The sequence below is a fragment of the Syngnathus scovelli genome, chromosome 3, assembly GCF_024217435.2.
Source record: "Syngnathus scovelli strain Florida chromosome 3, RoL_Ssco_1.2, whole genome shotgun sequence".
NCBI lineage: Eukaryota > Metazoa > Chordata > Actinopteri > Syngnathiformes > Syngnathidae > Syngnathus > Syngnathus scovelli.
The window spans coordinates 25,039,206-25,065,304 of record NC_090849.1 but is presented as its reverse complement, the minus strand read 5'-3'; the positions used below and the strand labels follow the sequence as shown (position 1 = coordinate 25,065,304).

The 26,099-nt window shown below is 50.1% G+C and overlaps 3 protein-coding genes across 6 annotated transcripts; 1 reads left to right on the top strand and 2 right to left on the bottom strand.

Annotated features, from left to right (window-relative positions):
- Positions 1-339: 339 nt before the first annotated feature.
- Positions 340-2,641, bottom strand: snap29 (synaptosome associated protein 29). 2 transcript variants are annotated; one of them, XM_049762771.2, is made up of 6 exons: positions 2,386-2,641; positions 1,545-1,802; positions 1,258-1,454; positions 922-1,019; positions 749-853; positions 340-602 (listed from the first exon to the last, which is right to left on the bottom strand). In XM_049762771.2, the coding sequence occupies exons 2-6, from the start codon at positions 1,785-1,787 to the stop codon at positions 442-444; spliced, it is 804 nt and encodes a 267-aa protein (XP_049618728.1). In that variant the 5' UTR covers positions 1,788-1,802; positions 2,386-2,641; the 3' UTR covers positions 340-441. The 2 variants fall into 2 exon arrangements, with proteins under 2 accessions (XP_049618728.1, XP_068506413.1); XM_068650312.1 differs by having other exon boundaries at positions 934-1,019; positions 2,386-2,636.
- Positions 2,642-2,726: 85 nt separating this feature from the next.
- LOC125993776 (phosphatidylinositol 4-kinase alpha) lies at positions 2,727-20,612 on the top strand. Of its 3 annotated transcripts, XM_049762654.1 has the most exons (54): positions 2,728-2,895; positions 3,562-3,678; positions 3,957-4,050; positions 4,487-4,575; positions 4,643-4,715; positions 4,826-5,115; positions 5,186-5,252; positions 5,313-5,464; positions 5,552-5,617; positions 5,707-5,803; positions 5,876-6,067; positions 6,136-6,236; positions 6,445-6,574; positions 6,891-7,020; positions 7,086-7,181; positions 7,269-7,452; positions 7,649-7,752; positions 7,882-8,050; positions 8,127-8,177; positions 10,843-10,951; positions 11,042-11,178; positions 11,248-11,381; positions 11,569-11,651; positions 11,730-11,800; positions 11,869-11,993; positions 12,079-12,160; positions 12,245-12,328; positions 12,624-12,713; positions 12,798-12,917; positions 13,520-13,612; positions 13,964-14,120; positions 14,197-14,324; positions 14,400-14,558; positions 14,628-14,779; positions 14,846-14,953; positions 15,050-15,177; positions 15,450-15,608; positions 15,688-15,767; positions 15,866-16,065; positions 16,137-16,227; positions 16,660-16,827; positions 16,924-16,977; positions 17,145-17,265; positions 17,334-17,463; positions 17,797-17,940; positions 18,022-18,092; positions 18,223-18,329; positions 18,399-18,503; positions 18,596-18,721; positions 18,818-18,938; positions 19,060-19,219; positions 19,300-19,389; positions 19,648-19,731; positions 19,814-20,612. In XM_049762654.1, exons 1-54 carry the CDS (start codon positions 2,794-2,796, stop codon positions 19,863-19,865), a joined length of 6,327 nt encoding a protein of 2,108 aa, XP_049618611.1. In that variant the 5' UTR covers positions 2,728-2,793; the 3' UTR covers positions 19,866-20,612. The 3 variants fall into 3 exon arrangements, with proteins under 3 accessions (XP_049618612.1, XP_049618611.1, XP_049618613.1); XM_049762656.2 differs by lacking the exons at positions 4,826-5,115; positions 5,186-5,252; XM_049762655.1 differs by lacking the exons at positions 19,300-19,389; positions 19,648-19,731; positions 19,814-20,612 and having other exon boundaries at positions 2,727-2,895; positions 19,001-19,149.
- On the bottom strand, positions 8,338-10,576 carry serpind1 (serpin peptidase inhibitor, clade D (heparin cofactor), member 1). Its single transcript, XM_049762718.2, has 6 exons — positions 10,186-10,576; positions 9,438-10,081; positions 9,215-9,363; positions 9,001-9,125; positions 8,785-8,929; positions 8,338-8,711 (listed from the first exon to the last, which is right to left on the bottom strand). The coding sequence occupies exons 1-6, from the start codon at positions 10,452-10,454 to the stop codon at positions 8,520-8,522; spliced, it is 1,524 nt and encodes a 507-aa protein (XP_049618675.1). The 5' UTR covers positions 10,455-10,576; the 3' UTR covers positions 8,338-8,519.
- Positions 20,613-26,099: the final 5,487 nt, after the last annotated feature.

Below are 26,099 nucleotides of genomic sequence, written 5' to 3'. Positions count from 1 at the left end.
AAAGTTCATTTATTTCAGTAGTTTGAGCAAAAAGTGATTCTTTTCGCCAACCAATTTGGACATCATTTCAACATCAAAATCCTAGTGACTGTTCTCAAGATGGTGGTTTGGGGCTTTTTGCTAGCTTAAGGCTTCATTTCATTCAGTCTAATTATGATAGACGTTTGTCGGAAATGTCTGGGTTTCAATTTTTGAACTGAATTGTCACACAAAAATCGAATGTGTAGAGATGCATGTGTATAGACTGATGGAGAAGACCACTTACAAATCCAAACAGTCTTCCCTGTAATGGACACAAGTCAAATAGACTAAGATGGGACATAATAAACAAAATGAATATGCAAAAAAGAACGTGCGAGTTTATTCTTCATTGGGACAGGATGGAAAATCAAGTGATGACTTGTAAGATGTCAGTGAGGTCTGAAGTCCAAAGAGTTTGTTTTATTTGAGCCTTTTAATCTGCTGGTTTGTGCTGTTGATCTTGGTGTCCATCTTGTCCACTTTGTTGAGCAGAGAATCGATGGAGTCTTCCTGGCTGTCAATCTCAGATTGCAGACCCAACCCGAGGTTCTTGAGGCGGCTCAAGCCGTTTGCCATTTCATCTAGACAAGGTGAAAACAAGTACATTTGTATAGATCAAGCTTGAGTTGAGATAAAGTTCGCTATTTTTTTTTTATGAATACATTTGATACTGGTAAATAACTCCCACAATGAACGGAAGCTCACTGTAGATGTCTTATGAATTTACCTAAATTGTTGTCCAAGGTCTGGTGAGCTTGTTGAAGGTGTCTGTTCTGAGGGGGTGCACTTTGTGAGGCGGAGCCGCCGTCTACCGATGCCGTGGCTCCAAACCCTTAAAAAAAAAAAAAAAAAAAAAGCAGACGTCAGAGCACACCTCAGGTTGTAGTATATTACACGTACGTCGCGGTGTACCTCCTGTCTGCAGCTTTCTCAGGTTGGGATGACTGGCTTGGTATTTGTCTTCTTGCCCTTTGCTAGTGGCCAAGGCATTCTGTAACCTGAGGAAAAGAGCAACTTGTCAATAAATGACACGTTAGACATGAAGGCAGAAGCGGGGGGCACTGCCCTGACTTGAAATGCATGAGTGGACAAGTCCTGCCATTGTCAAGATAGTGTCCCATTTGTTGTGCTTTTGGGCTTGGACCAGGGCTGATTAGCATGTGTTCTACAGAACTGTGGTTTGAAGGCATGCGATAAGAAAAGCATTCTTTTAGGAAGCCTGCCCTCGGGCTTCACCTGTCATTGGCCTCGTAGGCCTTGGGCTCCTCTGGCGCAGGTTTGGGCTGTTCAGGTTTGCCCTTGAAGTAACTGACCAAGCCGCCCCAAACACTCTTGATGCTATTGATGTGCTTCTGACTGGTCTTCATGTCCTCATCCATATTGTCCAACATTTGATCTGTCCTTTTTAGAACTTCCCCCTGACGCATCAGCTCCTACACAAACAACAACAAGGATTTGAGTGTTAGGATGACTCGCTTCCTCATGCCGGACAAATGGGATTCGCGTGACATATTCCTCCCCACCTCCGCCGTTTCCACACCCATCTTCTCAGATTCATAGATGAGGCCGATCGAACGGTAGCTGCTGTCCACCGCGGACTGAGCTGTGCGCATCACTTCCTGCCGGAGGTAGCGCTGTCTCCTCTCGGCATCGCTCAGTTGGCTGTCGCCATGGTCATCGTCCAAGGCCCTGTTTGTAGGCCGGAAGCGCTCTTCGTCGTCGTCGCCGTCGTCTGCAAACGGATTGTGGGACTTTGGATACGCCATCTGATCTGATCTGATCTGAAGGGGCACACAAGCACACTTTTCACGACTCGGTGTCTAATTTGGAGCTTTCGTGACACACTGGATTGCAGTTTCGGCACTCGCAGCTTTGTTTGGCAGAGTTCTTTCACAGGCAGGCATGGAACTTCATCTTCCTCCCATCATGATCAACAGCACAGCTGTACCTTGACTCGTGAATTTCATTTGCCCTGTACACACGTTTGTCACTCACTCCATTCTATCGTTCCTTGTACAAGTCAACGTTCCAGGCAGGCAGGCAGGCAGGCAAGAAACAGCAAAAAAGTAGAAGAGGATTTACGAGCATCAACGGACACGTGTTGATTTGAACGTAGGCACCCCTATGTGATAAATGAAGATATTCTATTGGCTACATTCCGACAGTTTACGGATACAATTTAAGATTCGGTGTAAACTGCTGACACGATGACAATGCTATGTGGAAACGACTCGCTGAACGAAAAGGGCCAGAGAACAACCACACCCACAGGCAGGCCGAAAGAAAGAAAGAAACCAGCGAATAGCCCGCATATGCACACATTTGATGTCCGACACAAAGGATTAAAAAGGGGAATGAACCAACCTCTGGCCGACAGCCCGCCCGTCCGCCCGGCCGATCTGCTCTTATTGCTAGGTCAGATGACCGACTGGCACGAAGACTTCCTGTATGACGTCACCGAGCCTCGCAGAGCAGGATTTTAAAGTTGCATTACAATTATTAGAACGCTACAAAATTGTGAACTTGTTATAATTTATAGGTGTAAAGTTAAGGATATGCATTTATCGGCAATGATCAGGTATTACGGAAGGGTTCTTTTATGAAGTGTGTCCCCCTTGGCTGTCCGTACTGCGGTTTCCAAAGCGCGAGTTCGGGCGTCCGTTTCTCACTCGCCTGTTTCCCCCTCCCCTCCCTGACGTGACGTGACGTGACGTGACGTGACGCGCCGCGCCGCGCCGAGCCGCGGAGAATTGCTTGCCGAGGGAGGTAAACATGTCGGTGACAGGAGGTGGCGACCACAGAGGCTTTTATTTCAACACAGTCCTGTCGCTGGCACGCTCTTTGGCCGCACACCAGCCAGCACCGGTGGAAAAGGTGAGGGCACAGCAGCAGCAGCAGCAGCAGCAGCAGCAGCAGCAACATGTCTCGCTGGAAGCGGAAACATGCTCGCTCGCTCTCGAGCAACACGGCAAACAAGGTCCGCTTGTCCGCTTCCGCACTCCAGGCGAGCGACTTCCACGGATGACTAGCTGACTTTTAACCGGTGTTGATTGCCTGTAATCCAGCTTTCATTGACTTTGCGCTTCTCTGCGAGCTATGCAAAAGAGCCGTTTCGTTTGGCGTTGCACCGCAGAGACTCAATCGATAGTCCGTGTTGGGAAGCACTGCAGTCAAACAGGTTTGAGGGAAGGAACCGTGTTTTGTCGCGAAGGCTGTTTTGGCTGCACTGTCGGAACTTTAACATTCGTTGTGGGCTAAAAATGTCCGCTGGCTGCGTGACACCTTTTGACACGATGAGGGGAAAAAACTCCAAACAAAAAAAAGCACATGTAAGGATCAAAAAGAACTCCACACTCTATGAGAAGTGACATTTTGAATGGGAAAATGTCTGCTGTAAGTGTCATCACTTTGAATTGGGAGCAAAATGTACAATGCTTACGTACATGCAGGGGACGCTCTAATGTGTGCTGCTGCGCGTCTGCATCCTGCGTCAAAGTGCTCCCAAATGTGCCAATAATCCATTGGTTTGTGTCCTTTTAGGTTCAGCGGCTACAATGTATGTGTCCATCGGAGTCGCCAGGCGTGTTCTCACTCGACGTGCGCCGCATCGACGCCGTCGTGGCCCTGGCTGTCTTTTTAGTGGAGTCTGGCTTACAGGTCGGCGCTGGCTTTAGTGGTGCTGTACCTTGACGGCGCTATTGTACTGCTTTGACCCCGCCATAAGCGTATCCCTCTCATCTCATGAAACCGCGCGCATCAGACCTCGTCATCTTTTCAATCCATCATTGCATTGACATTTCGGAATCCTCCATCTCATTCCCTGTAAACGTTTGTTTCCGCGTTGCAGTGTTTTTCCCACTTCATATTTCTCTCTCACCTATTGTTGTGCGGCGGTTGTTTTCATCGGCGTGTAACGATTTGCCTGGCACCAACAGCACAAAGACACGCTTGTTCCCTACTTGCTGAGCCTACTGAGAGGCCTCCCACGTGTCCAGTGGATCGAAGAAGGCTTGGGAAAGAAAGGAAAGGGTGAGCGAGGACAATCCTCTTACCAGGGAACCAATGCCATTGTTACGGCCCCAAATGTATGTATGTATGTATGTATGCTTTAGAATCAAATGACTCAAATAGTCACGTTCTTGTAGGCTGAAATGTCCATTTTTTGAGGCTTGAGGGTCTCCGCCTCCTCCGACCGCTAAAGAAATACGACATGACGTCAGTTACGGCAGCTCAGATCCGCCCACGCAGACTCGTGCTATCGGAACTCCTCCGGACGGCCAATATTCTGTTCAATGCGGAAAAGTCTCCCATTCCGTTCAACTTCTTTATTGATTTGGTCATTTTAAAAGGCAGTGTTTTGCAAAGGTTGAGTAGATTGTTACTGCGAGTTGTTGTTGTTGTTGTTGTTTTTTTCCTCGAATGAATGAATGAATGATGTTTCTGTGCGTCGCCACCTGTTCTCCAGAGTTCCTGCCGGTCGCCGAAAACTTCAGCTTCTGTTTAGTGACTCTTTTAGCAGATGTGGCTCAGAGGGACCGAGACAACAGGCCAGAGGTGAGTCTGCAAAATCTGGGGATGACCCAATCGTACTGTATGCTTCGATTTCCCCCATCTTTTGCAGATATTGAACACCATCATGGAAGTCATGCAGTCGTTGCTGGAGATGTGCCAAACGCCTGATAATCATGACAAAGGTATGAGCACACGCATGGATCACTGATGGTGGGCAAGTCCGGCCTTCAGAAGCCCTGAGAGTCTCTCTCTCGCTCTCTCGCTCTCTCGCTCTCTCGCTCTCCATCTGTAGTGTACCTGTGCAGGTACACGGTGCCCAGCTTATTGGGCATGACGCGAGCGTTTGGCCGCTACAGCGTCACCGACGAAGCCCTCTTGTCCAAGTTGTTCCCCAAACACTCGCCTCGGACTCATTGCGTGGCGGAGGAAACGGAGGGCGTGCGGCGCCGATCCTTCAATGACTTCCGCTCCATCATTCCCAACTCCCTGCTGACCACCGTGTACCAGAGCGACACGCTGCGCCATCGTCGCGCTGCAGCCAACCTCGACCCGTCCGCTGCCGCCGCCGCCGCCGCCGCACAGGTCGTACAGGCGACTGACTTTTGATTTTGGTGTCGTGGGCTTGAGCTTGAAAGCGGGTTTATTGTCTCAGGTTTGCGCTGATGCAGGAGGCCACTCGCCCTGCTCTCCCACCACGCCTGGCCCTCATTACTTTGAAGGTAGAAATGCTTTTGTATGCGGGTTCTCCTCAGAGCCTCCACCGTTGGGTGTCGTTCCAGGCTCCTCCTACTTCCCCGGGAGCCGCGCGGTGGATCCCGACTACTACTTTTCCACAGTCGGCTCCAGTTTCTCGGTGTCTCCTCTCTTCTTGGGAGCGGGAGACAATGAGATTGAGGTGCCGCTGGATGGGCTCAGGCAGCTCCTCAGCATGGTTTGCGTCCGCCGTTTTCCTCGCTGATGCCGGCCAAACGTGCTCAGCGCGCCCCCAAAGTCTTTTCCTCTGGCTGTCTTCATTCAGGTGAAGATGTTTGTTTCCGAATCTTTTTTGAAAACCCTCGACGCCACCGTGGCTGAAGTGACGGAGGTAAAGGGGATACGCGTTGCCGAGAGGGAAGAAGGAAAAACAAAATCGAGTCAATCGAGTGATTTGTTGATTTCTTGTTTTTACTGAAGTCCAATCCCGGAAGCCACCTCCATTACAAAACCTTCAGTGACCCTCTCTACGTGTGCGTGTTCAAAATGCTGAGGGACACGCTGTACAACATGAACGGTAAATGAGTCGCGCTTCATCCGAAATCCTCCTTTGAAGCCGTTTGACTTTGCGCTGCTTTTCGGATCCCAGCCTTACAAGCGGCCTTCGTGCGGGAAGTCCACGACTTTGTCCTGGAACAATTTAGCAGCAGCCAATCGGAGTTGCAGCGCATCCTTCGTGACGCGGGGGGGTTGCCGGGGGAACAGAGCCCCCTCAAGCTGCGTTGCCAAGCCAACGCAGCCTGCGTGGACCTCATGGTGTGGGCCGTCAAAGATGAGCAAGGTAATTGGTTAGGAGGCGGGCCAGGGCGCTTTGTTTCCGCTCGACCCCTTGCAATGTGGTTTCAACAGGAGCTGAGAACCTGTGCAGCAAATTGACGGAGAAGCTGCAGTCCAAAACCTCCAGTAAAGTCATCATGGCTCACATGCCCTTGCTCATCTGTTGCCTGCAGGTAAAACCATTGTGCTGCTCAAATCATCAATAATGCCAAGTTCATTTTCAATAAAGCAAAGAATCTTTGACGAATATGCCAATTCTGCCATTACAAAGCTAAAAATGATCAGTTTGGGCCTTGAGTTTTCCTCCTCTATTTTTGCGCTGGCGCTCTTCTTCTCTCACTGTTTTGCTGTTGTTCCTGTGCTTGTGCTTGTGCTTGTCAGGGCCTGGGGCGTCTTTGTGAGAGGTTTCCCGTGGTGGCGCACTCTGCTACAACATCCCTCAGGGACTTCCTGGTGGTTCCGTCACCCGTCATCATAAAACTCTACAAGTACCACAGCCAGTGCAGCACAGGTAGCACAACTCTGGCGTGCAGGCTAAACGGCGACACCGATTACAGCGTTCGTTGACCAGCGGCAAAAGATACGTCGCCCGCTGCGATCGATCCATCGCCTCTGACTTTGTAGACGCAATGCGACGAGCGCACCTCGGACTCCCGTAGGAAAGTTCAGGGTAACGTTTTGATGAGCTTAACTGTCGTAGAAGGACTGAAGAGCGGCGACGCTTAAAAACAGTCAAAGGTGTTTTCCTACATAGCGCTTCTCTCCAGTTCATGTCGAAATACTATAACGAAACAGAATAAAGTCCAGGTGTCTTGTTTGAAATCCAGGCACCGGAGAAATCCGGATCAACGTCACCAATGAGCACGCTCAGTCCACAGTCAACATTCTGTCCAGCAAGAAGGACCAACAATCCATGTACGAGCAGCTCCGAGATATCTCCATCGACAACATTTGCAGGTCGGTCGCGAGAAGCTCCAGCTCAGTGGAGAGGAAACGATCGAGCAAACCTTTTGTCGGCCCAGATGCCTGAAAGCTGGGTTGACCATGGACAACGTGATCGTGGAGGCCTTTCTGGCCAGTCTGTCGAACCGCTTGTACATTTCGCAGGAGAATGACAAGTGAGTCACGTGTCTATCGGCGTCAAATGTGAGCGGTGGTGCGGACCGTTGTTCTTTTCAAAGCTCCCATTCCCACCCAAAACCCAGGGACGCTCACCTCATCCCAGATCACACCATTCGGACGCTGGGCCACATCGCCGTGGCGCTGAGAGACACGCCGAAAGTGATGGAGCACATCCTGCAGATCTTGCAGCAGAAGTTCTGTCAACCTCCGTCCCAGCTGGACGTACTCATCATAGACCAGCTGGGCTGCATGGTCATCACAGGGAACGTGAGTCCCGGCCGGCCACCGTCTGCCTGTGTGTCCTCTTTTGTTCCACTTAAAAGACCCGTCCGCCTATTGGACTTGAGTCAAAATAGAGCGGAGTGAGTGCTCTTATGTAGCTCCAGGAATTTTTTTCTTATTTCCTTTTTGTACGACTGTTTGAATATTTGGAAATAGTCTAGCCGTGTTTTCTGTGCGCTAGCAATACATCTACCAGGAAGTGTGGAACCTATTCCAGCAAATCAGCGTGAAGGCCAGCTCAGTCGTCTACTCGGCTACGAAAGACTCCAGAGATCACGGCTACCGGTCAGAGGGCACGTCTACCGAAACAAGCTGCTGCTGCTGCTGCTGCTGCTGCTGCCGCTGCTGCTGCTATCAGGTTGCTCGTCGATCATGCCTTCGCTCACGCTGGCCTTGTTTGTATTTCCTCACAAGGCACTGCTCGCTAGCTGTCATCAACGCTTTGGCCAACATTGCGGCCAACCTGCAGGGGGAGCAGCTGGTGGATGAACTCATGATGAACCTTTTGGAACTCTTTGTCCAGCTCGGCCTGGAAGGGAAGCGAGCCAGTGAGCGGGCGTCAGATAAGGGGCCAGCGCTCAAAGTATGCCCGTGGACACATTTGCGCCGATCGCAAATCAAACTAAGAGAAACCAAAAATGCATTTCTTGTTCTTGCAGGCATCGAGTAGTGCTGGGAATCTCGGCGTTCTCATCCCAGTCATCGCTGTGGTGAGTGGATGATGCCTTTTCAAATCGTATTACTTCAAGCTGCATACTGGAGAAATATTTACCCGTATTCATTTTGCAAATGACAAGAAGTTTCCATTTCTGTAGTGGGCGTTTCTTGTCGTTGTCGTTTTTGTTTTGTTTATTAAACTCTGAATTTTGACAGAGAAAATATCTCGGCAAAAATAATTTGAAAATGACAGCGAGACAGAAAAAAACGTGCGCGACCGCACCCGGGCAAGAACCGCACGCTTGGATCATTTCTCCTCATTTTACACGTGTGTTAATTGATATTTATACCTCCGGCATTACCATTGGCTGGAACGATCGGAAGTGCCTTTCTCTTTAGTTATTTGACGGGTCGACCACTCGGCCCATGAACACGACGCAGTTTGTACGGTGCTCGTAGATGAGGAAGAGGAAAGGGTGGTCCACCACGAAGCGGATCTGAGAAGAGAGGGGCATGAAGCCCACCTGGGACAGAGCGGCCGCCTCGGTTCCTTCCTCGTTGACGGTGATGCTTCCCTGGTGCTTAAGCTTGAGGAGAATTTCCGAGAAGCGCGCGTCAGACAAAGCCACGTCTCTCCTCTCCCGACTTCTTCCCACTCACCTTGTTCAAGCCGACTTTATCCGAGGTCATTCCGGAAAAGTCTGCCCCGTCCTGGAACAAGTCCGTGAGACCCATTTCCTTCAGATTGACGATCAAGTCATAGTTCTGCTCCAGTTTAAAGCGAGGAATCACCACCTCACGGGTCCTGCGGGGACTCCAGAAATCAGCACGTCTGGCCGACGTGCCGTGGAGACGTTTCAGAAGGAAGCCGCCGACCTGTTTGTCATGTTGTCGAGCCACTTGTTGACCACCGTGGGCGAGATCTCCTGCTCCAAGTTCCTCATACCCGTTATCTTCCTGGGCAAAGCGATGAGCATGCTGATGTGGCCCGAGTAGGGGAGCTGAAAAGGCCAACGTGACGCAACGCAAATGATTTGCCTCTGCGGCTCGATAAAGGAAAATGGACGGACGGAGGAGTGCTCCGGCTCACCTGTAGGACGTCACAATCGAGTTCGTGGTCGACAGCGGCCAGGTAGTTGCCCTTGTTGGTCATCATCGGCACTCGAACGCTCGTCTTGTCGCTCGTTCGGAAGTTGCGGTAGTGGGTCATCTCTTTGGGAAACTTCTGTTCCCACGTGCCTGGTGGTGCAAGCAATAGTTATTGACTATTGGGAAGTGAAAAATGCCTCCCTCCCTCCCACGGCCCACCTCACCTTTGAAGTACAAGTAGTTGAGCAGCATAAGCACCATATCGGGGTCCACGCTCTTGAGCGGCTCCTTGATCAGTCCCTTGGTGAGCTTTAGGATTCGCCGGTTGGCTTTGTTCAAAAAGGCCCCGTCGCCAAAGTCCACCGACTGCGGCTCGGCAAAGTAATAAGCCTTGGTGTCGGCGCGGAAAGCGTCTTTCACCGAGACGTTCTTCTTGACGTAGACGTCGTTGACGGAGCGGAGCGTGTAGCCGTAGTTTCTCCGGAAGAGCCTGTGAGTCAACTTCCTGAAGAGCTTATGCACCGTGCTGTTGTCGTAGTGGCTGCTGGCGTTGACAAACTCGGCGAAGCCCAGAACTTTGTAGATCTGTTCCTGCGTGGCGGCTCCGCCTCCTAAAGCCATCATGCCCATGGCGATGGAGATCCCGGCCGGCGCCAGTAAAATGTTGTCGCTCTGGTTGACGTCGTTACGGAGACTCCGATAGAGGTTGAACCCGAACAGGGCGTTGGCTATGTTGAGGCGTTGGAGGCGGGAACGACCGTGGAAGAGGCGCAGGAGTCTGGCGCGGCGGATTTTGGGGTCGGACGGTTCGGCGAAGATGTCGATGTCCGGGGCGGGGGTGGCGATCTCGTCAATCTCGTCTCCTTCACTGGAAAAGGTTGATGCATGCATGCGTGCGGTTGTTGGTGGTTGTTTTTTTTTTTTTTTAATCATATGCCACTGCCCAAATATTCTAAAATGGTCACTACTCACATGTAGTCGTCACTGCCCGCCAGCAGGATCTTATCAAAATCAATGTAATCTTGGTCCTCAAAGCCGTCAAAGAGCAGGTCGTTGGTGATGGTGTTTTCCTTGTGGAACTCCAAGGGGACGTCGTCCGTGTCCCCTGCCCCCGTGGCTCGGAAGCCTCTGGGCTGCGGGTCGGAGGGACTAAAGTGTGACGTGAGGTCTTTGATGGCAGCCAGCGCCGGACTGAGCAGTAGGCAGCAGGCCACCCAGACCACTCTCACTATCAACTGCATCTCGAAGGGGCAACGTGGAAAAGCTCCTTCGACGTACAATCAAACGAGACGTAACAAATTCCGAGCTGTCGCCGTTTCTCCGGTGTCTTACCTTAGCCGTGTGCTGTTTTGTGTTTTGCTACGGGACGCGAGCAGTGAATCGAAGAGCAAATTGAACTTTGACGTGGTCTCCTCCTAAACAAATAGACCAGATCAAACAGACCCAAAAGTCCGGTGACTCAACAACATTTGCCTGAACTCTCTTCAGCTATTCATTCTCTGGTCTGGGGATACAAAATACGTAGATGTGAGACTAACGATGGATTGATTCTCCTCTTGATTTTCTCGCAGGACTAATTATTGGAATGGATCCTTTCATTCGTCGGTTCATTCATTTTTTAATTCGCAGTTGACCAGACGACTGCCGCCAATCAAAGAAGCTAAGCCCCGCCTCCAGAAGCTGTTTCGAGACTTCTGGTTGTACTCGGTGGTCATGGGTTTTGCGGTGGAAGGATCAGGTTGGATGAAGCGCTTTAGCGCAGCTTTCCAGAACATGTGTTCCCGTGGCTGAAAATGGTGGCAAAACCTCTTCCCGTGTCTCTTTGCAGGTCTCTGGCCCAAGGAGTGGTATGAAGGTGTTTGTGAAATTGCCACCAAGTCTCCTCTGCTGACCTTCCCCAGCGGGGAGCCCCTTCGCTCGGAACTGCAGTACAACTCTGCGTTGAAAAATGACACCGTCACAGCGGTAGTGCCCGCCGCCCAGAAAAGCGCCATCCGCCTGGCTTGCATATTGAAAGCGTCTCTCCTCCTCCAGGCAGAGTTGAACGACTTGCGGGCGACCATCAACAATCTCTTGGACCCCTCCCCGGAAGCATCTGCCCTTATCAACAAGCTCGACTTTGCCATGTCCACTTATCTGCTCTCGGTCTACAGATTAGAGTACATGAGGTCAGGAAAAATCCCAAAGTACCAACTGATAGCGAGTGCTAAATGAAGCAGATGGTGCACACTCTTGACAGCTGATGTAAAAAAAGTGAAGCGTGAATATCAGAGACAAGACTTGATCCTTAATTTTCCCAAGAAACGACGTTTATGAAATGAGGCCTTTTTGCTTGCTTGCTTGATTTTCTTGTAGGATGCTACACTCCAACGATCCTGACCGCTTCCAGGTCATGTTTCGCTACTTTGAAGACAAAGCCATTCAGAAAGACAAATCCGGTAGGGGCTTATTTATTTATTTATTTTTTGCATCGCGGTCTTTTTGATCTTCCCCAAATGTCTGTTCCGTGTCATCAGGAATGATGCAGTGCATCATTTGCGTCGGCGACAAGGTGTTTGACGTCTTCCTTCAAATGATGGCCGACAAGGTGAGTGTGTCTTTTTCCTTTTACATTTGAATCGGCAACGTTTGGATGTTTTGTTTTTTTTCTTCCAGCCAAAGACCAAAGAGCACGAGGAGGAACTGGAGCGTCATGCCCAATTCTTGCTGATTAACTTCAACCACACCCACAAGCGGATCCGCAGAGTGGCGGATAAATATCTTTCCGGTTTGGCCGAGACGTGAGTGGTCTTCCTCTTCCTGTCGCCTTGACTGCATCGAGCATGTTTGTAACGAATGCATGTTTGTGTCTCCTGCTCTTACCAGCTTCCCGCATCTGCTTTGGAATGGCCGCGTGCTGAAGACCATGTTAGACATTTTGCAGACGCTCTCGCTGTCTCTAAGTGCGGTAAGTATCGGGGACAGGACTCGGCTGCCGTTTTTGTCGTTCCGCAAAATAGAAGCTCAAGTGATGTTTTTCCCACTTGTTCAGGACATCCACAAGGACCAGCCTTATTACGACATTCCAGATACTCCATACAGCATTACTGTACCGGATACGTATGAAGCCAGAGAGGTATGTGACTGTGTCCGCTAGAGGGCAGCACTGTGCCGCCTAGTGTAGTGCTTCGCAAATCAAAATAGCGTAGGCTTGCAACCGAACGCATATTTGCAAAATAAAAGTGCTGTGCAAGCTTTTACAGGAGTACAGCACAATGATGTACTTTTAATTCAGTGATTTGTTTTAGTACTTTTGCCCAACCTTCCGAATTACCCGTCGAGTTATTTCTTCTACTTATCTAAATGCTTTTCGTGCGGTCGTCGCATGGATTTATTTTGCCCCGCTCGTCCATGATTTGCACCCTTCTCAGAGCATCGTGAAGGACTTTGCTGCTCGCTGTGGGGAGATCCTGAAAGAAGCAATGAAATGGGCCCCTTCGGTCACAAAGTCACACCTGCAGGTCTTTCTTTCACCAACTGGCATGTATCTGTGAACATTTGATTGATTCTTTCTCTTCTAATCTTCTCTTGCGTGTGTCGGGCAGGAGTACTTGAACAAGCATCAGAACTGGGTGTCGGGTCTGTCCCAGCACACGGGCCTGGCCATGGCCACGGAGAGCATCCTGCACTTTGCAGGCTACAACAGGCAGAGTACCACTCTGGGCGTGAGTCTGACACACACGTACACGCGTACACACGTACACACGCACACACGTACGCTGGGTGCCAATAAATATTGCATCTGGGCCAACTTAGCTGAGCGAGCCTAAACGTTTGTCTGGTAGAAAATCTAGCAAACCGCTGCGTTGAAGCCACTTGTCCCTTTTTCAAAGCAAATGTCCTCTTTGGCCGCTTGCTCGCCACATTTCCCATTTGCTGGCATGTTGATGTGTTTACTTGGGTTAATGGTGTTGTCTATTTCTTTGCTTACATGGAATAATGTTGATTTGCGCTCACAATCCATTTTTGTCTTGCCTGCATGACGTTTGGCATGGGTGTTCTCCGGCTTGCTTTGATGCTATCTGCGTCTTTCATTTGCTTCATTTGTTTGATTTGTCTCTGCCAAACTACCCGGCTGGTCGGATTTTGCCGGTTACTTGGGCGCAATGAAACTCGGTGGCTTGTTTGGCTAAGGCTTATGCCGTCCTCTGCCCCGTGCCGTAGGCTGCATTCCCTCAGGTTGGTTTGAATCGAAAGTACAATGAGGCGGCGGGGGCTTGCGAGCCGCAATTGTCCTCTGCACAAATGACATTGTTTGCCTCTCCAGAACACCCAGCTGACAGAGAGACCTGCGTGTGTGAAAAAAGATTACTCCAACTTCATGGCCTCTCTCAACCTGCGTAACCGATACACCGGGGAGGTATTCTACACTTTAGTTTCTTTGTCATGTTCGGTGTTTAAAGTCGACGCCCGCATTTTCTTTGTCATCAACCGTTGCGTTCCGCTCCCAGTTGCCAGGTCGCAACCCATCACGACTCGTTCGTTTTCTGAAGCTTGCTTGTGAGCGTCCGTCCTTTTCAGTCGACAGTGGCAAAATGGCAGCGCTTTGACATTTGCTGCTTCACTCCCATTCCACAAACGCAATATTCATTCCTCTTGACGTAAACACACTGACTCTCTCTCTCTCTCTCTCACTGTGCTAGCGCATTATTCTTATTATTGCTGGGATCTGCGAGAATCTATCAAAGATCCTAAAGGCCTTTGTTATCAGGTTGCCGGTATGATCCAGTTTTCCGAGGCGACGCACAGTCAGTCGGACCTGAACAAGTTGATGGTTGAGCTGATGACGAGCGCTCTGGACAGCCGAGATCCGGAGGCTTTCACGCGGGCCATGTTCAAGATGGCAGCCTTGCTAATAATCACCAAAAGTGAGCCGGTTCCGCACTGTCAAACGCTGTGGATCTGTAAAAGCATTTTGAATGGACTCCTCCCTTTTGCCGTCAGACTGCGACCCGCCGCTGTTGCACCACCTTTGCTGGTCGCCCCTCAAGATGTTCACCGAACACGGCATGGAAACGGCCATCGCGTGCTGGGAGTGGCTCCTGGCTGCACACGACGGCGTTGAAGTGCCGGTGCGTAGCGCTCTGCTTCAAAATGACTAGCGAGCGTTCCCACGCGGGGGAATCAATCTTGTGCTTTGTGTCCAGTTCATGCGTGAGATGGCAGGCGCTTGGCAGATGACGGTAGAGCTGAAGATGGGCTTGTTCTCCGTCGCCAAGGCGGAGGCGGGGCCCCTGGCTGTGTCAGAAGAGAGCCAGCCCGCACCCTGCGCACCCGACGTCATACCCCACTTCCTGTGGATAGAGGTCAGTGATCAGTGTCTTTTGCGTCGGGAGACGCTCTTATCTTGTTTGTCTGTCTTTGTCTTCTTCCAGTTTCTGGTGCAGAGGTTCGAAATAGCCAAATACAGCAGCTCGGACCAAGTGGAGATTTTCACCACCATCCTGCAGAGGTCGCTGTCTCTGAGCGTGGGAGGAGCCAAAAGCCACTTGAACACCCACGTGGCAGCCATCGGGCCGAGATTTCGGTGGGCCGTCTGATGCTTTGAAACGGCGTGCTGAACACAATGACGGCGTTCTGCTTCATTTTGTAGATTGCTCACTCTGGGTTTGACGCTCCTGCACGCTGACGTGGTGACCAACGCCACGGTCAAGAACGTACTGCGAGAGAAGATCTATTCCACAGCTTTTGACTATTTCAGGTAGAAAAGAGGAGCGTCGCAGGGCAGGGCAGGGCAGGGCAGGGCAGGAAAAAGCAAACCCATGCCTGTCGGTGTACTCATTTGCTTTTGTTTTAGTGTCGATCCCAAATTTCCCACTCAAGCTGATCAGAGGTTGAGAGAAGACATCAGCATCATGATCAAGTTCTACGCTTGCCTGCAGTCAGACAAAAAGTATCTGGCTGCCAACCAGCTGGTTCCCCCAGGTGGGTTTGCTCTTTTTCCATCCCTATTCAGTAGGCTATGATTAGGTACGCCTGCAAACTACACTCAGCTCCCCGATTGAGTTGCGCTCATGCCATCTGTGTGTCTTTTGTATACCCGCTCTGTGGTATGAATACTGCTGGGGCCTGAAGTTCCCCACCGCCGGGGATCAATCAATGTTCAATCAAGCTCAAGGAGCTATTTTTCAAAACAGCTCTGTCGGGATTGTGCAGGTGTTGTCTTCTTTCCTCCAGTGATGCCATGATTTGTTTAGATCCACAAGACATGTCGGTGAACAGCTTGACAGTGATGGGGGTGACGGACAGCCGCAGTAACCTGGACGCGGCCGTGGGTCAGAGGCAGCAGGTGGCTCAGGGATGGATTAACACCTACCCTCTGTCCTCCGGGATGTCCACCATATCCAAGAAATCAGGTGGAGAAAGCAAATCACGCTGTGTCAAAAGAAAAAAAAACAACAACATTGCTGATATGTTTCTCCTGTAACGTCAAAGGCCTCTCCAAAAAAAGCAACCGAGGCTCTCAACTGCACAAGTACTACATGAAACGTCGTACCCTTTTACTGGCTTTACTGGTATTTCTATTTGATCACAAGGTCGTATTCCCCCCTCCCCCCCCAAAAAAAAGCATGAACTCACCGCTTTGTCTTTCCTGTGCCGTGCCGTACCGTAGGCCAGCGAGATTGAGCGTCTGACCACATGGTACAACCCCTTGTCGACTCAAGAGCTGGCCATCGCCACAGAGCAGTCTGTGGAGACCAGCATCACCAACTGGAGGTCCAAATACATCAGCTTGACGGAGAAACAGTGGAAGGATAACGTCAATCTGGCGTGGAGCATTGCGCCGTACCTGGCGCTGCAGCTTCCAGCCAGGTATGCCCGTGTCTAAGCTTGTAAGATGAGCTCGGCGTTATATTTACTCACAGTTGTCGCTTTGTCCTCAGGTTTAAACACACCGAAGCCATTGTGTTGGAGGTGACTCGTCTGGTGCGTTTGGATCCAGCCGCTGTGTGCGACGTCCCGGAGGCAGTCAAGGTGAGCTCTTGATGGCAGCAGGCCTCCTCGACCGAGCAGAGCAAAGGCCCTTGCCTCAAGTCGTCCCGCCAAATTGTCGGCGTTCTTCAATCCTTAACGGTGACCCAAGATTGCCCGTCCTTTTGTCTTCTCTCGCTCAAGGAAAGACTGTAGTCTTTGTAGTCTTCTTGTGCACAACTTGTGCAAAATGGTTCCTGCTGAACATCTTTGACCTGTAGCACCTTAGCATTTGAAAGTGCTAAGCTCTCATAAAACGTTGCTTTTAATGAGGTGATGCTCCACTCCATCCAGAATCCTTCCAGAGCGTTTCACGATCATGAGCCTCTCCCACGTGGCAGGAAGGACAGACAACACGTCCCTCACGGCCTTCATCGTTCAGTCGTTCATTCCCGCCGTGTACAACTATTCATACGTGGGTTGATTTGTCCGCAGTTCCTCGTGACGTGGCACACAATCGACGCCGACTCTCCCGAGCTGAGTCACATCCTGTGCTGGGCGCCCGCAGATCCACCGACGGGACTGTCCTACTTCTCCTCCATGTACCCGCCTCACCCGCTCACGGCTCAATACGGGGTCAAAGTACTCCGCTCTTTTCCGCCTGTAGGCTCGCACGGCAACTCTCACATTGACCTTTTCAGGGCCGGCGGGTTTGAACTTATTTTGACTGCTTTTTTTTTTTTTTTTTTTCTCCCCCAGGACGCCATCTTGTTTTACATTCCGCAAATTGTCCAGGCGCTTCGTTACGACAAGGTGAATATATGAAGCCATAAGAATAAAGACAAAAGGCATTTATCTTGAGTCGCTGCGGGCGGCAGGCAGCAAAGGAACTGTAGCTCATGACGGCCCGGTCCATCTCCAACATAGCAGCGGCCGTTGCTTTTGCTTCCTTTTCACCGTCTCGTTTTCCGGTGGTCTAGATGGGTTACGTGAGAGAATACATCCTGTGGGCCGCTCAGAAGTCCCAGCTCCTCGCCCATCAATTCATTTGGAACATGAAGACCAACATCTACCTGGATGAAGAGGCCCACCAGAAAGACCGTAAGAGAACGCTCATCTCACAACCAACTGGGCACGTGAAAATTCAATCCTCTCCCTCTCCCCTGCAGCCGACATTGGCGAGCTGTTGGAGCAAATGGTGGAGGAGATCACAGGCGGCTTGTCTGGACCAGCCAAGGACTTTTACCAGCGAGAGTTTGACTTTTTCAATGAGGTCACCAACGTGTCAGCCACGATCAAGTACGTTTAAAGAAGCCGGGAAGAGCAGAGGCGTAGGCCTCTTCAAAACTGGCTTTGTTTACTATCGAGCCTTTCTTTTCCCGTGTGTTCCAATGTTTTGAGCTGATTGGAAGCAGCTCACCAGAGCTCGTTATTTGTCCCACTCCGGCGGGATGACAAAAGTCCCCTCAGTTCTCATTAGGCCAATCGTGGCATGGCAAATATCCAGAGGTGAATGTGAACAACAACAACAGAGGCGAGCTGTCACCCGCGGCGTCAAGTCATTCTGTGACAGAGCCGCACTTGCTCGCTCGCTCGCTCGCTCACTCTCCGTACTTTGTTTGTCTCAATCAGACCTGTTCCCAAAGGGGAGGAGCGGAAGAAGGCCTGCCTGGAGGCACTATCCCAAATCAAAGTCCAGCCTGGCTGCTATCTACCCAGCAACCCGGAGGCCATCGTGTTGGATATAGACTACAAATCAGGGACCCCCATGCAAAGGTGTTGCCACTGAACGAACGCTCATTTCGCGCACACATCAAAAAGTGACAACCGAACCCACCTCGTCAAATATGTGTCCAGCGCTGCCAAAGCTCCCTACCTGGCCAAGTTCAAAGTCAAGAGATGTGGCGTCAGCGAGCTGGAAAAAGAAGGTATTGTCCTCCGAGATAGTCTGGAGTTGCGCATTCGTCTGCGTAGCTTCGAAACGCGCGTCATTGCGGCTTTAAGGTGAGCGAGCCAGAGAGAGAGAATATGGCTTGCGGCTGGCTGTCTTCCCTTCAGGTCTGCGCTGCCGCTCCGACTCTGCCGACGAGGAGAAAAGCCAAGAAGAGGCCAAGCGAATCTGCTGGCAGGCGGCCATCTTTAAAGTGGGCGACGACTGCCGACAAGTACTGAGCCCGCTCGAAATTTCCCGCCGTTTACTTTTTACCTTTTACAAATGTCGTTTGTGTGTTTAGGACATGCTTGCGCTTCAAATCATCAGCCTGTTCAAGAACATCTTCCAGCTGGTGGGCTTGGACCTCTATGTGTTCCCGTACAGGGTGGTGGCCACAGCTCCAGGAGTAAGAGAGCTGCTCAAAAAGTGATGACTTTGAATCAACTTGCTGGTGCTTGTGTCAAATTGCTTCTATTTTCTGGCTCTCTCTAACGCCAGTGCGGCGTGATCGAGTGCATTCCCGACTGCAAGTCCCGGGATCAGCTCGGCCGGCAAACGGACTTTGGCATGTACGATTATTTCCGCAACCAGTACGGCGACGAATCCACGCTGGCGTTCCAAAAGGTAGCGCGCGCATGTGAGCAGTCAGTCCCACAGGGTAGAGCCTCACCCACCGCTTTGCGTTTGCGTTTGTCCTTGTCCTTGTCCCTGTCCTTGCAGGCGCGCTACAACTTCATTCGTAGCATGGCGGCGTACAGCCTGCTGCTCTTCCTGCTGCAGATTAAAGACCGGCACAACGGCAACATCATGCTGGACAGCCAAGGCCACCTCATCCACATCGGTAGGTTGCCTGTTTGCATGGATTAGCAATTTTGCAAACGGGCACTTTTCATCATCCGCCAGCCGCCCAATTCTTTGAATGCAAAGTGGCCTCGGCGTAAGAGTTTGATGCGCCTTGGCAGACTTCGGCTTCATGTTCGAGAGCTCCCCCGGCGGCAACCTGGGCTGGGAACCCGACATCAAGCTGACGGACGAGATGGTGATGATCATGGGGGGCAAGATGGAGGCCACGCCCTTCAAGTGGTTCATGGAGATGTGCGTGAGGGGCTACCTCGCAGTCAGGTGAGTCAAAACTACTTCCTGTGCCAAAACTAGTTCCTGTCACCGCCGCGACGATGGCACTGACAAACTGCTCCATTTAGACCTTACATGGATGGTGTGGTCTCCCTGGTGAACCTCATGTTGGACACAGGGCTCCCCTGTTTCAGAGGGCAAACCATCAAGTTGCTCAAGTGAGTTACTCTTATTCAGTTGATTTAGCCAAAGATTTCCTATGAAGCAAATATCAGCACTACATGGTCAAACTTGACATTTTGCAAAAAGCTTGACCCTCAAAAATCTTCTTGCGTCGTGCTAGCACGTACATGATGGGAAACGCCATCGACGGGCTAGGCTAAGCTAAGCTAAGCTAAGCTACGAACATTAATATCGCGGCGCTAGTTCTGTGAACACTCCGTACTGGCCTAAAAGGTTGGCTGCTGTGGTTGCAGGCAGCGCTTCAACCCCGGTTTAAGTGAGAAAGAAGCAGCCGCCTTCATGATTAAAGTCATCCAGAATTGCTTCCTGAGCAGCAGGTCGGCCGCTCGCATTCTGCATTCTCTTTTAAGTTCAACGGACTTGCTGTAGGCCAATTGTCTTTTGTTATTTCCCCCGCAGGAGTCGAACGTACGACATGATCCAGTACTACCAAAACCAGATCCCCTACTAAACGCTTGTGCCTGAGCATGCTGGCATGCGTGAGTGTGGACTGTATGTACGTATGTGCGTGCCTTCTCAATAATCACTGCGGTTCCTTCGTACGTTGCGTTGCTCCATGTATTCAATCGTTTCTTTCCCTTCTGTGTCACTATTGACAAATGATTGCGCTTGTTGCAGCTTGACTTGTGTGCACTTTAATCTGATGTTGGTTTGCACGTTCCTTGTGCCACTTTCAAACCGTTCTTGATGAAAGCGTGACGACGGTTCAGTAGCGGGCGGCCCGCCCCGGCCCGGCCCGTTCCTGCCTGCCTGCCTGCCTGCCTGCCTGCCGGCCGGCCTCTCGTTCCCCGCGGTACCGCTGCGCTTGACTTTTCGGAGGATCGCTACTGGTTTTGTTTAATACAGTGCTGATGAGGGAGGGTCACGGTTGCCGCGGTGATGCTGCTGCACTCGCTATATTGTGGGGCTAGGTGGCATCCAAAGGGAAGGCTTGCTGTTTTTTGGAATGCAGGTGCATTAAGAAGGTCTGTACGGGTTCATTTGCCGTGTGGCTTTTCAGTGAATGTTTTTTCAGACCAGTCAAAGCTGGCGTGCACTCGTTGGTGTTAGTCGTACCGTCACTGATTGTAAAGATTTTGCGTCTCTTTGTACATTTCTAGCTGTGATCCTCCGTCATCTTTTTCTATATATTTATGCCTTTTGAATCACAACATGCACAACATGTTCAATCAAATAAAGATTCGATTGACAAACGCAACACGCACAAGTGTTTCCTTAAATCAAAGACTCTCTCATTCAAGGCAGAGTTAGTCTAAATGTGCCCTGCGAAAAAAATCGGATGGCTCCTTCGCCTGAAACCCTCATTGGAACAATGATTGTACTTCCAGTCATAAGACGTCCTCCTAATTGAAGCGATCCAGTAACATAATTCGTCTTCCCTCTTTTTCCCACAATGTCCACGAGAGGGCGGCACAATCAAAATAACAGCTGAGAACCCGAGCGCTTACTTAAAGAACACGAGCATAAACGTTCTCCAGTTTTTTCGAGTAAAATATTGTAATGTATTCAAATATTTGTGCGAAATGTTAATTTATGTATTTATTTTAATTGTCATATTAACTTAGACAAATAAAAGATTAGCACTGCTGCGCGAGCAGTTGCTGCCATCGCATGATGCATTTAAAGCTACTAAAATGAATGTATGGATATCATTTGGGGCACACCAAAGTGTTTTCTCGGTAGTATTTTGTGAAAAACATTTCGACTATTCTGGCTCTGTGTTACATTGATATTCTGCATATTTATTTCAATGAAAAAAAGCAAGCACGGTGGGAAGACGAGCGAGCGGTCACGTGACAAGGATGGAAACGGGGCAAAAAGGCCCGATGCCTTTTTGACCGTTTCACGTTGGATTCATATTTCATTGCGTCCATATCCTGTAGATTTCCACCTTGATGTATTTTTCATGACACCACATGACTGAGTGAGTGTTGATGCTGCTTGATGTTCATCTGATCCTTCCGGCAGTCTCGCTCGCTTGAAGAGCAAGCTTGACACTCGCCATTCAAGTCCACGATGACAATGATTGTGACAATTATTTCTCGCAGATGGGGGCTGCGAGCACCGTGTGGATGACATCCATCCATGCTTGTAAATAAATGAATGACTTTCCACTTTCATGATGTGTAACCATCAAAGTGTTGCTAGCTCGAGAAAAGGCCATTTGTCCAAATGCAGACAGTCAGCTCCATTGATGGCTCGCCGCTCGCTGCTCACAATAGCAGGCAGCGTTGAAGTATGTGTCAGGGTCATTCTCCTCAAGTACAGCTCATTTGAAGATACATTTTGAACTCCAACATAATCATTAGATCTATCCCCCAAAAATAACCCCATATACAAAAAGTAACATTATGATTAGTCTTCTTTTTTTTTTTTTTTGTGGTAGAGGACTTTGAGTGCTCACAGTGAGGGGGCACCCTTAACCCACTTAAGTGTATCAAATCATTAACCACCCATGTGAGGCCTTGTCAGCTAGCAAAAAAAAAAAAAAAAACACTCTCTTTCTGTCTTGTGGTCTGCGTGCGTGCGTGCGTGCGCGCGTGCGTGTGTGTGGTATGTGTCGGTGCCCACGTGTTATCCAACAATTGGCGCAGGCTGCTGAATGGGGGCCCTGTGTGGGCCCTCTCCTTATCATGTGACCTTTGATCTGTTTGGACTGCGTGACCAACAGACGCTGTGACGGACACATACGTCCGTCCGTCCGTCCAAAGTGGAAACAATGCAGTGCAGTCTCCTCCTCGGACGGATGTGTATGATATAGCCATCCAAAAGCAATATCTGACATTTTGTTTATTGTTGGTGACCAGCAGACTTCCTGAGATTCTTTTTGCTACTATACCATGTCAATTCAGTTCCATTGATTATAGATATATTGATATTATATCGATGAAGTGTTTAAGGATCACCGTCAGCTATAAGCTAGCAACTGTCCTTGTCCTCCATTGAGTGCCGGCCGCCCATGGCAACCGGGCCTCAACAAAAACCCTCTGCCACTCTCCCCGAAGCCGCCCGCCCGCCCGCCCGCCATCGCTGCAGTTGCCACGGAGACCCATTGAGGTGCCCGGTGGTGACCCCTGACCCGAGGGGAGGCTGGTGGATGTGGCTGAAAGGCCGGGGCATCTGGGCTATCATCTGGCGCCTCACAAAGCCCCCTCGCCAGCTGGGGAGGAGGGCAGGACGGGGGGCACCAAAAACAGACAGCGAGACCGAGGGAACACTTTTTTTTTTTCTTCGTGTCCTCTTCAGAGAGAGTGGCCATTGACACTGTGCATCTCATTAGGATCTGCCCCCCCCCCCTTCCCTGGGTCTGCATGGAGCCCAGAGTCTCGGCAGCTGCTTGGAGCATTCAAGCTCAAGTGCAGTGGTTGGAGGGGAAGATGGGGGGGGGCAGTTGGGGGGTTCTTGGACATATGCCACCATCACTGGGACTTACTGGTCATGGCCGGATTCAACAGTGAAACCGTTATAATGCTTTTAGTCTGCTAGGGTAATGCTAATTAGCATGTGTGTTACACTGCTAGAAGCTTTTAAGCAGCAAGGGGCAAAATGGCTGCCCCCGGAGACGGATACAAATTTCACTACTTCAGATCCCACAAACACAATAGCGAGGACCAGAACACCGGCTTTGGAGCACTAAAGAAAAATTTGGACTTTTGTTTTCAGAGATGTGTGTGCGAGTGCAGAACACAGCAGGACTGTTGTCAAAACAAAATGTGCCATAGAGGGGTGTCATGAGAAGGGGGAGGGGCATATGCTAATCAGGTGCTACAGAATGCAGCATCGTCACAGCTTTATTGAAATAAAAGGCACTTTTCTATTGTGAGCATGCGGGTGTTCCAAGAAATTAAAAAAATGTATATATTTTTTAATAACCCCACCACCACCACCATATCACGTCTTCAGAAATCAGCGTCAACTCTTTTGCCCCACCCATCCGGGAACCCCCGTGGCCCCACCACCGCACATACTTTTTTCTATCTGTCATCTGTGCTGATGAATGGGGCTTTGCGTGTGGATTTTAATTACTGCTCTGTGGAGGTGGGAATTGGCCATGCATTAAATTGGAATGAGACGCATTTTTCCCCCCCAGCAGGGGAGGAAGCAGCGCGAGTGTTACTGTATATTAATTGAACCATTCAGTGGCACACAGTTGAAGCTGGAAGAACCTCACAAATGCACACGGGAAAGGCTGGTGAAAAGTCAAAAGATCCATTTGGAGCTTGAAAGAAAAAAATGTTGCTCCCCTCCCTCGGTGGACAACATAAAAGTGAGTTCATGGTCACGGGGCTTCAACTCTGTGGATTGTTGCGGGCGGCTGCCGTGAAGGTCTTCCGTTGGGCTCCTGTTTGACGTGGGTCAAATTGCAAGTTGCACCCAAGCCATTCAATAACACCGAGTCCATTCACACCCGGGCCGGGCATAAAAGACTGGAGAGTGCCGCATCTGACGCTTTTGAAAAGTTGCCTTTATGGATGATCAAGTGGTTGCCTGCGTGGCTGCCTGCCTGTCTGCCTGCCTGCCTGCCTGCCTGCCTGCCTGCCTGGCTGCCTGCCTGCCTGGCTGCCTGCCTGCCTGCCTGCCTGCCTGCCTGCCTGCCTGCGTGGCTGCCTGCGTGGCTGCCTGCCTGCGTGGCTGCCTGCCCAGCCTCCACCGTGATGCCACTCAGTCTGTCATCTTCTGAAAAAGCTGTTTGAATTGATCAATCTCCCACACTGTGACTGTTGATGTGAATGACTTGAGGGAGGGAGGGAGGGAGGCCAGGGCGTCCGCATTTCCTGCGGATGATTAACCGGCGCTTGATAAGAGCGTGCGTGACCTCAAGTGGCTCCACTTGATCACACTTGTTCCATGTTGTGTCCGGAAGATAGATGAGCATGTGCATCTGACAAACACGCAATCACATGATGCGCATGGGGGTCCGGTGGGGGTGGCGGGGGGGGCGGGTGGGTGAGTCAACACATGGTCATCTGCAGTCAGCTGAGCTCCCTGCCTGTTGATAAGAGGCCAGACGGGCAAAGGACAGCCAAGGCCTGACCTGGCAAACAACATGTCATCAAGCGTGTTGGGCATTATTGGACTATTCAGCTCTTCTGGTAAAGTTGCTCCAAACATCATCGCTGCCCACTCTTGACGATGCAATCAACTCACTGTCTCCACAGAGTAACAGCAATGAAGGACGACGCCTTCTCCGGCTGCTGTGGACGTAAAAAACGCATTCCCGCACCGGGAGATGAACCCGGGGCGCCTGGGTAAAAACCAGGAACCCTAACCGCTAGACCGGTGTTTCCCAAGCAGTATGCCGTGAGAGTGGCTCAGCTGTGCCGTGGAAAATTGGCCAACGTTAAATACCGAGCGCATTGTAAACAGGATGGCCAAACCACAGGTCAGTTAGCGCAAGGCCTGCCTGGTCAGCCACTTGCTAATCGTGCATGTGTGGCAAATTGGAGAATCTTGACATTTCATGTTGTGCCATTGGCACATACTCACTTTACTGTTAGTGTTGGCTCGTGAGTGAACGATTCTGTTTTCAGTGAACGAGAGTGAACGAATCACTTTCTTTTTTCAGTTCATATGACTTCAACCAGTAGGTGTCGGTAATGCGCATTGAAGTTGGGGCCGCCACGCCGTAAAGCAAAACGAAGAAGAAAATGACGTCACTTTCCGTTCACGAACGAGTCGAAAATTGCTTTTCCCGTTCCCCAACTAAACGGAGCTGTGTGTGCATTTCCAGTTCATCGCGAGAACGGACCAGTGAGGGAACGAATCCTGACTTTCCCGTTCGCGAACGAGTTCATGGGCGAACTGCCTTCCCGTGCATCAACGGATCAGTCAGTGAACGTTTTGCGTCTCCCTCCTGGCGTCAACTATGTAAGCCAGAATGTCGATTGACCATTTGCCAAGGAAAGAAAGAACCACTCACTGAAGCACCGCTTCTTTTATGCACCTTTTCTCCAAGCTAACGGCTAACTTTATTGCATGAAGGGATGCGCCGTTATGCAACAACGGGGAGATAGATGATGCTTCTCTTTGGGTCATCTTGATTTTATAACACTCGTAGTAATTTTCAAATAACGTGTATGCATATATACGCCTTAATATTGTTATCCACTTTATCTCCTGCAATTTCACGTTAGATTGCTGGTTTGAAAATTACTTTTAATATTATTGTTATTTTCAAATAAACGATTATGTTAAAACTTGTCTGGTGTTTTATTCCTTGTTTTTTTATTCGCCAATTAAAACAAAAATGAGACATTTGGTTAACCGCTTTATATGACAATATGTGTAGGTACACATCATGGACACTTCAATAGGTACACTACACGAGGTAAAAAAATAAAAATAAAAGAATAAATAAATAAAGGGTTAATTGCACAATAACGTATAGTCCCTCAACTGGGATCGAACTAAGATCTTACCGAGCAAGAGCCCGTATCATTAACCAGTCAGCTAATGCAACCTGGCAATCATCAGTCATCTGCACTCTTTTGTACTAGTGATGTGCATTCCACTTGTGAACTGAATCTTTGGAATCGGTTCAGAATATTTAACGAGATAATCACACGGACACTCCATTGGGTACACCGCCATTTTCAAGTGTACCTAATAACAGGCCACTTTATTAAGGAAATATCATGGTCAAAGGTGTCAAGCTCTGGTCCTCGGGGCCGCGTTCCAACATGTT